The 11,220-nt window shown below is 39.2% G+C and overlaps 1 protein-coding gene across 1 annotated transcript; it reads left to right on the top strand.

Moving 5' to 3' along the window:
• The first annotated feature begins 363 nt into the window (after positions 1–363).
• LOC138340223 (uncharacterized) lies at positions 364–10,551 on the top strand. Its single transcript, XM_069291932.1, has 10 exons — positions 364–552; positions 682–1,044; positions 1,702–1,892; positions 2,336–2,465; positions 2,550–2,636; positions 2,730–2,923; positions 2,966–3,162; positions 3,552–3,895; positions 3,995–4,062; positions 10,284–10,551. The coding sequence occupies exons 1-10, from the start codon at positions 364–366 to the stop codon at positions 10,549–10,551; spliced, it is 2,031 nt and encodes a 676-aa protein (XP_069148033.1).
• Positions 10,552–11,220: the final 669 nt, after the last annotated feature.

An 11,220-nucleotide genomic window follows, 5' to 3' on the forward strand; every position in this document is an offset into this window, starting at 1 on the left:
TATGACTGACCAGGTCAACCGATAGAAGTTAAGAGGGAGAACCCACTTGTTCGTAGCATGGCTGATAGGCTGAGAGACTTCACGAGGATGAATCCTCCTATTTTCACAGGGTCTAAGACTTTGGAGGATCCGCAGGAGTTTGTGGATGAGGTGAATAAGAATTTGGTGAATATGGGAACCATAGATACCGATAAAGCAGAGTTGGCTTCCTATCAGCTCAAGGATGTTGCACATGCTTGGTGCAAGATGTGGCGGAGTTCTGGTCACTTGGGAGCTATTTAAGACAACCTTCCTGGAGAGATTATTTCCCAGAGAGACAAGAAAGGCCAAGGTTGAAGAGTTCATCAACCTTAACAGATATCTATGACAGTCAGGGAGTATTCCCTGAAGTTTGTCAAGTTGTATAGGTATGCTACTTCCCTTGTATTTAACATCAGGAATGAGATGAGCAGGTTCTTCACAGGAATCACCGGAGATCTGGAGGACGAGTGTCAGTCTATGATGCTCCACGATAACATGGACCCCTCCAGGTTGATGGTGCATGTCAAACAGGTATAGGACAGCCAGAAGAAGAGGGGCGTCCGTGATGCTAGGAGGACTAAGCCTCATGATCAGGCAGATCCTAGCAATGGGAGCAACAAGAACAACTTTGCCGTCCGTGAGCATCCCTGATTCAAAAAGGGGAAACAGAGTTCAGGGAACTCTAACTTTCAGAGGAATACAACACCTAGAGAAGGAAGACCCGAGCCCAATAAGGTAAATGTAGGTGATATGCAGTGTCCCAGAAAGAACTGTGCTAAGTGTGGCTATGCTCACAGTGGAGAGCGCATACAGGGCACTAATGCCTGTTTTGGTTGCGGTGAGAGTGGGCACATGGTTAAGGATTGCCCACAGAATAGGGGTCAGGCTGGAGGTAATGAGCAGCCTAGGCCTAATCCACAGGATGCAGCAATAGCCGAGCCTCTTAAGAGGAACAAGTTCTACGCCCTTAAGGGTAGCAAGGAGCAGGAGAAGTTCGCTGATGTGGTCACAAATATGCTGCAAGTATTCTCAACTTCTATTTATTCTTTACTTGATCCAGGGTCTATGCTTTCCTTTGTAACTCCTTTACTTGCTCTCACTTTTGAGACAGTGCCTTAAGTTCTACATGATCCTATAGTCGTAAGTACATCTTTAGGAGAAAATGTAAGAACTGATAGAGTATATAAGGACTGCCCAATAGTTGTAAGTAGTAAGACTATGTGCGCAGACTTGGTTGAGTTACCAATGTATGATTTTGATGTTATTCTTGGCATGGACATGCTTCATAGTTGTTATGGTTGTATGGATTGTTGTAGTATAGTTGTGAGATTTCGTTTCCCTAATGAAGAAGATCTGGTCTGGGAGGGATACAACTCGAGTCGTCCTAATCCCTTGATTTCAAACCTTAAGGCCAATAAAATGATGTCCAAGAGGGTTATTATGTCATCTTGTGAGTGTTAATGATTTAGATCATGACATTCCTTCCATAGACACAGTGCCTGTAGTGAATGAGTTCCAAAATGTATTTCTTGGAATTCCTCCCCCTCGAGAGATTGACTTTAGTATCGACTTAGAACCCGATACTATACAATTTCTATTCCTCATTACAGAATTGCTCTAGCCGAAGTCAAAGAGTTAAAACTGCAGTTAAAAGATCTCATGTATAAGGGTTTTATTCAGCCGAGCATATCATCTTTGGGCGGTCCAGTATTATTTGTGAAAAAGAAGGATGGGACCCTTAGAATGTGTATCGATTATCGGCAGCTCAACAAATTCACTATCAAGAATAAGTATCCACTTCCAAGAATAGATGACTTGTTTGACCAACTCCAAGGGTCTAGTTTCTTCTCGAAGATTGATCTTCATTCAGGGTACCATCAACTCAGGGTTAAGGATGGAGATATCCCAAAGACAGTTTTTCGTACCCGTTATGGTCACTATGATTTCCTAGTTATGTCATTTGGTATCACAAATGCACCTGCTACATTTATGGATCTCATGACCATGGTCTTCCATGAATACCTTGACTCTCTCGTCATAGTATTCATTTATGAAATTCTCATCTACTCTAAGACCAAGGACGAGCATGAACAACATTTGAGATTAACCCTGCAGGTACTTGGACAACATCAGTTGTACGCCGAATTCAGTAAGTGTGAATTTTGGCTTAGATTAGTGACCTTCCTGGGTCATGTTGTGTCCAACAAAAGTGTGGAGGTAGATCCTAGGAAAATGACTCTTTTAAGAACTGGCCAAAAACTCTTACTCCTACTAATATCTGTAGCTTTTTGGGATTGGCTGGTTACTACCACAGGTTTGTGGAGGGTTTTTCTTCCATTGCTGCCTCACTGATAGCTTTGACCAAGAAGAAGGCCAAGTTTGAATGGATGGAGACTTGTGAAAAGAGTTTCCAAGAGCTTAAGGACAGACTCACTTCAGCCACGGTGCTTACTTTGCCTATGTTTGCACAGAATTACACTATTTATTGTGATACATCTAGTGTTGATTTGGGTTGTCTTCTTATGCAGGGTGGCAAGGTGATATCTTATGCGTCCAGACATCTCAAGGTTCATGAAAAGAATTATCCCGCTCATGACCAGGAGTTGGCAGCTGTGGTGTTTGCACTGAAATAGTGGAGACACTACTTGTATAGAGTGCATGTGGATGTGTTCACAGACCACAAAAGTCTCCAGTATGTGTTCACACAGAGGGAGTTGAATCTACATCAGCGGAGGTGGTTGGAGCTGTTGAAGGACTATAACATGAATGTCCACTACCATCCAGATAAGTCTAATGTTGTAGATGATGCTTTGAGTAGGATGAGCATGGGAAGTACAAGCCACGTTGAGGATGAGAAGGAGTTGGTGAAAGATATCCACAGACTGTCCAGATTGGGTGGGCGGTTAGTTGACTCTACTAGTGGGGGTGTTTGATTTCATCCTAGTTCTAAATCATCCTTAGTAGTTGAAGTCAAGGAGGGTCAACATCTTGATCCTGTGCTGATGGAGCTGAAGGACTCAATGTTAATTAAGATGAATGAGTCTTTTACTTTGAGAGATGACGACATACTTAGGTATCAGGACAGGCTCTGTGTACAAGATGTGGATGATTTGCGGACCAGGATCATTGCAGAGGCCCATGGTACCAGATATTCCATATATCTACGTTCCACAAAGATGTATCATGATCTTAAGCAGATCTATTTGTGGGATGGCATGCATAAGGACATTGCAGAATAAATATCCTAATTGTCAACAAGGTAAGGTAGAATATCTTAAGCCTGGAGGTCTTAATCAAATGATCGAGGTTCTGACGTGGAAGTTGGAGGACATTAATATGGACTCCGTGGTTGGTCTTTCGAAGACTAGGAGACAACATGACTCCATATGGGTTATTGTGGACATGATGACTAAGTCTGCCCACTTTATCCCAGTGAAGTCTACTTACAGAGCCGAGGATTATACGAGACTCTACATTGATGAGATTCTGAGATGGAATGGGATTCATTTGTCTATAATTTTTTTATAAAGGAGCTCAATTCACCTCACATTTACGGAGATCCTTCCAGAAGAACTTAGGCACGCAAGTAAAGCTTAGTATTGCCTTTCATCCTCAGACTAATGGGCAGGCAGAGCGCACTATTCAGACATTGAAGAATATGTTTAGGGCGTGTGTGATTGATTTCAGGGGTAGCTGGGACGACCATCTTCCCTTGATAAAGTTCTCGTATAATAATAATAATTATGACTCTAGCATTGACATGCCACCGTTTGAGGAGTTGTATGGTAGAAGGTGTAGGTTTCCAGTTGGGTGGTTCGAGGTTGGAGAGTCATCCATTTTGGGTCTAGAGATTATTCATGAGGCCTTAGAGAAGGTTAGAGTTATTAGGGATAGGTTGCCTAATGCTTAAAGTCAAAAGAAGTCTTATACAGACAACAAAAAACGACCCTTAGAGTTTGATGTTTGTGACCAGGTCTATCTGAACATATCACATACAAAGTGGGTGATGAAATTTGGCAGGAAGGGGAAGTTGAGTCCGAGGTATGTTGGGCCATAAGAGATCCTACAACGTGTGGGTGAGGTGGACTATGAGTTGGCATTGCCTCAGAGCTAGCTTCTATTCATCCAGTCTTTCATGTCTCTATGTTAAATAAATGCCTAGGTGATCCAGCATCAATTCTACCTATTGAAGGTTTGGGGGTCGAGGAAGACTTGTCCTATGAGGAAGTACCTGTTGAGATTTTAGACAGACAGATCAAGCGGCTAAGGAACAAGGAGGTTGCCACAGTAAAGGTACTATGGAGGAATCATCTTGTTGAGGGTGATACGTGGGAGGACGAGGCCGATATGAGATCTCGCTATCCTTATCTTTTTAGCCCTTAAGGTTAGACTTCCTACTCTTAAGTCTAAGTTTCCTCATCTCTTTATTCTTTGTTGCTATTGCTTGATTATGTATAGAAATTATGTTATGATTTGACTGGCATTACGCTAGATAGTTACTAGTGTCATTCGGGGACGAATGTTCCTAAGGGGGGATAATGTAACAAACCTAAAAATGGATATGCTAAGTAATGCTTAATGTGTCTAAAATTCCTATTAGACCGGGTTTAGACGGATTGATGCACGTAGAACAGGACCTCTAAACGCTTGCGATAGCGAAGACAACTAACTTGGGGAGTTAGTTGAGCTAAGAAAGTATGGGTCCATCCATGTAGGGCTCCCGTATATGAAGATTTATCCGGATGAGTCTTTATCGGACTCAAAAAGGGGAAATCTTAAATTGATGGGTCTAGGGGTAAAATGGTCTTTTTCCAGGCTAACTGTAGTATCATAATTATCCTAAATATGTAATTAATTATTTAATTAATAAGGTGGATTGACAATTTGGGGAGAGAGGGCCGAAAATTGGCTTTTTGAGTGAAGTCTTGCTCCACCTTGGTTTGAACCTAGGTGGATATTTAAATTGGCAAATTAACTTAATTAATTATCTGATTTAATAAAAAGGAAAATACTATTTTTTTAAAGTTAAGGAGAGTCCTAGTTTGACTAAGTCCATATCTAAACCTAAACTACTTTCACGTTTCACTCTCTCACGTCTATCTCACTTCACAATCATTCTCTCTTCTCGCCTTCACGTTCTATCTTCTAAAATAACTTTAAGAAAAGAAAAATTGACCAAAGTTCTTTACACTTGAAGAACTCATAACAAAAGATAAAAAACAAACAACTAATCAATTACGTTAGGCAAACAGAGGGTTGTCCGTTGAATTGGGGTTAAGGTTTTCGGTGTTGGACGTGAATTTGGAGGAGAAATTTCGGACAGGAGGTCAAGGTTTTAACATCAAAAAGGTATGGGTTCTCTTCTCTCTTGGTCCCTTCCCAAGAGACCCCTTAACTTTCAGTATATTCAAATTCGAAAACTGGGGTTGTTCCCTGTTGCATGTCCCTGTCACTAGCTCCCAATGATTTGTAGGTTGGGTATGTTGTTGGTAGATATTAGGTGTGTGTTGTGTTTTTCTGATGAATATGTTCATGAATGTGTGTGCACTGTGAACCATGACCATGTGCTCTCGGGTTTAAGGCTTTAAAATGTAATGTTATGGTTGTAATCTTACGTGCACAAACTATGTAAATTGTGATGTTCATATGAAGTGTAATGTGGCTGAATTGAGTGAGAAACTCTTGGCTAAACGAATCCATGAAAATGCACCTAAAATGTTCTAAATGTCTACGAAATTTTCCTAATAACTAACGTGTGATGTGATGAAAAAGATGCTGAAAAACTACAAAATTTCCAGCTATAAGTTGATGGATTTTGGTCACATTGAAGTAGTTCAAAAAATTGTGAAAAATGAATTAAAACAAGTGAGGTCATAGAGGATTGAACATGTAACGTTATCATGTTAACAACCCTGAAAATAAATGAGGCCAAAATGAACCGTGATTTTGGATGGAATGGAATTATGAAAGAAATGAGAGGAGTGGGATTCGAACCCAGAATCTCTCGGTTAGACTAAGGAATAAAGAGAAAATAAATGTTGAGGCGTGTGGGAATTAACCCACGACCTCTAGGCGGAAAAAGGGAATTTAAAAAGAAAAATAATGTGAGGCTGTGGGGATTCGATCCCACACCCTCACGGTCAACACAGAAAAGTCAAGAACAAAAGAAAATAAAATAAATGAGGCTGTGGGTGATCGATTTCACAACCTCTTGGTCCTAAGATAATCGAATGAAAAAGAAAGAAAAATATGAAAAAAAGAGATTAAGACTTTGGGGCACGATCTCGGGTCCCAAGTCGTTTGGATCAAAAATAAAATAAAAATAAAAATGTAAATGTTGTCCAAGTAATTCCAAATCGGGGTCCCTTGCCCAAATTCCGTATTGATACATAAGTCGTACATGAATAAATGTTCAAAAATAATGTTGCCTACATAGATTGAAACCGAGATCTTTGCATACATACAAGATGCATATATCTTGTATCACATACTATTAGGAAGGTATGAAACTCTTAAAGGAACTATGAATGAAGCCTGCTTGTATGTATAGACCCAGAAGTCTAACATACGCTTAGAAGTAAGACATATCACATAATCTTAGGAAGATATGAAACTCTTAAAGGAACTATGAATGAAGACTCATGGCTTGTATGTATAGAACCAGAAGTCTAACATACGCTTAGAAGTAAGTGAACCTAAGATGTATGTAATGAAATGATGAACTAGAAGGGTTAAGTAAGAGTGTGAAACACACTAAATGGACAAGTGCATTGGCATATTATGAAATGAAAAATGAAATGATGAAACCCTAGAAGGATTAAGTAAGAGTGTGAAACACACTAAATGGCCAAGTGCATTGGCATATGATGAAATGAACAATCACCTAATAAGGGGTGGGTAACTATGAAGAGAAAATGTGCTAAAGTTAATGAATGTGGTGACAACATGATAAGAGGCTAATGTAAAATATGACAGCAATCTCAAATGAGGCTAAGTGAATGTTACCAAAACATACTCACCTATGAGAGTGTAAAGTTAATTAAAAGACCAGTCCCTATGAACACTCTAATAAAAGTATTGAGAATAATACACTTAATACTAATAATGAGATGAGAAATCATATATTGAACTATGATGTCCTTATACTAGAAGCCAGCTTCCGTGACGTATGAGTTGAATGTAATGGAACTTTATACTGACCACCGATAGACTAGTTATGACCGATGATGCCTTCTTTCAGGAAGGGCGGAGGTTCACGTAACTCGCTTGGGAGAAGACTGTATGGCAATGCCGGGTATGGGTCTCCCTGTATATCCTAGTCTTCGAACCTATACTGCAAATATAGGGATCTGGCGGGGTTCAATCCCCATGTACGTTATCATGTTTTGGGTCACTTTGGCCAGTTATTCAACCTCTTTCCGGTGTGGGGGAGACACTGGATTCATGATGCTCACATGATCTATGTCGGTTAAAGTCAAAGTTCCCAATGAATGAATGAGGCCAGCCTCAAATGATGCACATAATGGAATGAATGATACCAAAGGTGTTAGTATAGGATGATCAAGAGGTGAGCTAGACTTAAGTAATGACACTAGGTCATTATTGATCATTACACAACGTACCCGAGGAAGTCTTAAACTACATCATAGGTATAGCTGGTGTTCACACTAGCCTATGAACAAAATAAAATGAAGTACGTATGAATGAATGAAGCATACTCTGTGTTTTCTAATGAAGGCTCCCTAATTGAGGTCCCATATGTTGAGTCCTCATTTTGGGAAGTCTTAATGTCAAGTCCATGATTCCAAGGTCTCATGGTATATGAATGAATGATATGAAAGATGCTATGTGCTATATGCAAAATGATATGTGCTATGTGTAAGATGTTATGTGTTGTCTGCAATATGATAAGTATGATGATGCATGTTATCTCGTGGCATGACTTTCCTAATCCAAATTTGGAAAGCCCACTAACTTTCGTAATCCCATCTTGTCAAGTCCACTTACTTGACTTTCGATAATAATGTTGTTAGGAAAGATATGTTCTTACTCATGCATGTCATTGGTGTGTGCTTGAATATACCCATGCTTAGTACAAGTGTGTACTAATTCCATAAAATTCAACAATTTTAGGTGCAGGCACAGGTGGACGCTAGAGCTTACATGTTGACGTTGCAGCTATCCGGATGTGAAGCTTTCATCGGACTCGGAAGTCTCTCATGCTTTCGAAGATGTCTACCTTTATTATCTATCTTATATGTAGGCTATATCTAGTGGAGCATGTTCCACTAGTGTTTCTTTCCACTTTTGTTCAAACTTCGTATTGGTGCCGTTTGGAAAAAATACGTTCAGTAAAATTATGAAATGATTCTTTCATTTGATTATATCTTTATTAGATGATTGATTTTTGAATGCCTATGATGTTAAGTAGTGTGTATACATGTATGTTAGGAAGCAAAAAGTTTCAAATTTTCTACTAAAATTAACCTAGATGAAGTAAGGATGACTTATGCAGGCTTGTCTGCAACCTCTGAGAGGTCAATGACGCAGGTTTCATCTGGGGTCTAGATTCCGGTCGTGACATTAGCACTGAGTGAACAAGAGTGAGAAGTGTCCCTTCTCACATAGGAAGATAGGATCACAAATGTACTCTTTATATTTGAGACTACAATGCATGTAGCATAGAGAAGGTCTCAATTACATCTCCTAGTTCTTGAACTATGTTGCCCCTCATAGGCATACTAGCTATTGGATCCACATAGTTTCTTTATTTTATGTTTTGGTACTACTTTGACATGTAATTCACCTTCTTTTGGTGTAGGTTTTTATGACACTGGATTCCACATTAGCTCATGTAGTCTATGTCGGTTAGGGAAAGAATTTCCCAAAAATGTAAAATGAACTAAAGGATTGAACTCTAACTAAGATGACCTAAGGGGTATAGTTTAGTCTAGGTAGGGGTATAGGACTCTACTTAAGAATTGCACTAGTTAGCCTTGAAGGGAGTCTTAGGAGGAGGTTCTTATGTATAATTATGCTTATGATGCTATATGTTATGTAAATGATGAACTTGCACATTATTGATACTATATGTTGATTAATTTACTTATAAGTATGTGTTGGTTTATATTTTTTAAGTAAGATGATATGTACTCCTAAATACCATGTTATGTGAAGTAGAGTGTTAGCCATGATTCTTGTTGGGAATACTTGATTTAGTAAGGTTATGGGGCTTTGCTTGGTCATTGCACTTGTTGACGTGATAGGGATTCATGGGTAATTAACTTGCTTAGTTTAAAATGAAATGTACTCTTATTCATGCTTAATGTTAATATGACTTGATGAATATGAAATGTTGGTTGGATTTGTCTTGTTGAATGTGCATAAAGTTTTCTAAGTGAAAAATTCATACTTTATGAAATGTCCTTTTTTCTTAACATGTTTTCGTATATGTGTGCATATGGTGTCATACTTGGTACAAGTGGCGTACTAAACCCATTTCTTCCTTTCCCCCAAATATTTTAGGTTCCGGTAGTTAAGGTGCTTTGGAGACGACTTAAAGAATGCTTGGATATCTTGATCATCCGAGTAGGGTAGGTCCTTATTTTCCAAGGGCGATTCCATTATGTAGCTTATGGATTTTGCTTAGTTTTTAAAGACTTCTATGTTTCTTTCCTTCCATTTTAGTATGAACATTGTATAGCCCATGTGAGGCACTCTTACTTGATGTATGAGATTATGCCCAAGTTCTTACTCTCTTATTAGATGGTTATAAGAAGAGATATCTATTATGACTATTATGTCTATGTTTATATTTTTATATACTTATGTGCAATAAAAGTAGAAGGTTATGTAACCTTCATATACGAATGGTCTAAGTAATAAAAAGTTTTAAACTTCCTGTATTTTTGACCTATGAATGCAATGATGTAAATAAAGAGGCTAGTCTTAGTCCTCAAACAGGACGACGATGTCGATTACGTCTAGGGGGTAAACTCGGATGTGACAAACTTGGTATCAGAGCATGAGGTTGTAATATCTTTGAGTCTGTGTCTCTATCTCAACCATATCTAGGTAGGTTTGTATTCATAATTGTGAAGCGCGCCACACTTATGAGTAGGAACCTATGTGATGCTTAGCAAACACTCACTTTCTTGGAAATCTAATATCATGCCACTAGAGTATACTTATTGTGTGCTTTTGCATCTAATACTTTCATTTTAATTATAGGCAATGAATACTCAAAGAAATGTGGCATGAAGACTTGAAGAAGAGATTGCCAATGCGGGAGCTCCTCCCCGTGGTGATCAAGTTCCTCCTCTTGAGGAAGGTGTCAATGATGATCAAACCCCAGTAAATCCTCCTCCTTTGATGGATGACAACATAAGGTCCACTCTCTTCCAAATGGCCCAAGCTATTACTACCCAAGCACAAGCTGCCACCGCTCAAGCTCAATCCATGATGCCCAAGCATATCAGGAGATTGTACCCCGAGCTCTTCAACAAGTTGCTACTATGGCTTCCCGTCTAAGGAATTTCACTCGGATGAATCCTCCTACTTTGTACGGGTATAAGGTTGAAGAAGACCCCCAAAAGTTTATTGATAAAGTTCACACGATACTCTTTGATATGGGGTTGTCTACTAGTGAGAAGGCCGAGTTATCCACTTATATACTTAAGGATGTGGCTCAAGCATGGTATGCACAATGGAGGGACAATAGGCCATTAAGGGTGGTTCGGTGACTTTGGAGATCTTCAAGAAGGCTTTTCTTGACCGATTCTTTCTTAGAGATAAAATGGGAGCTAAAGTGGTAGATTTCATCAACCTTCACCAAGGATGTATGAGTGTGCATGAATACTCTTTGAAATTCACTAAATTGTCAAAATATGCTTCTTCTTTGGTTTCTAATCGTAGAGATGAAATGAACCGCTTTGTGACGGGGGTGTCGGATTATTTGCAAGAGGAGTGCCATTCTGCCATGCTACATGAAAATATGAACATTTATCGTCTTATGGTGCATGCCTAACATGTAGATGAGGAAAGGACTAAGAGGAATAGTAGAGATGCTAAAAGGGCAATACATTTTGTTGGTGGTTCTTCAAAGAATAGGCTTGAAATACAAGACAAGCATAGATTCAGGAAGTGGGTTTATAGTCAAGTTCCTTCTAAGTTACCTAAGGCTAGTTGTGATAGGGTGTC

This window comes from Solanum lycopersicum, chromosome 12 (assembly GCF_036512215.1).
Source record: "Solanum lycopersicum chromosome 12, SLM_r2.1".
NCBI lineage: Eukaryota > Viridiplantae > Streptophyta > Magnoliopsida > Solanales > Solanaceae > Solanum > Solanum lycopersicum.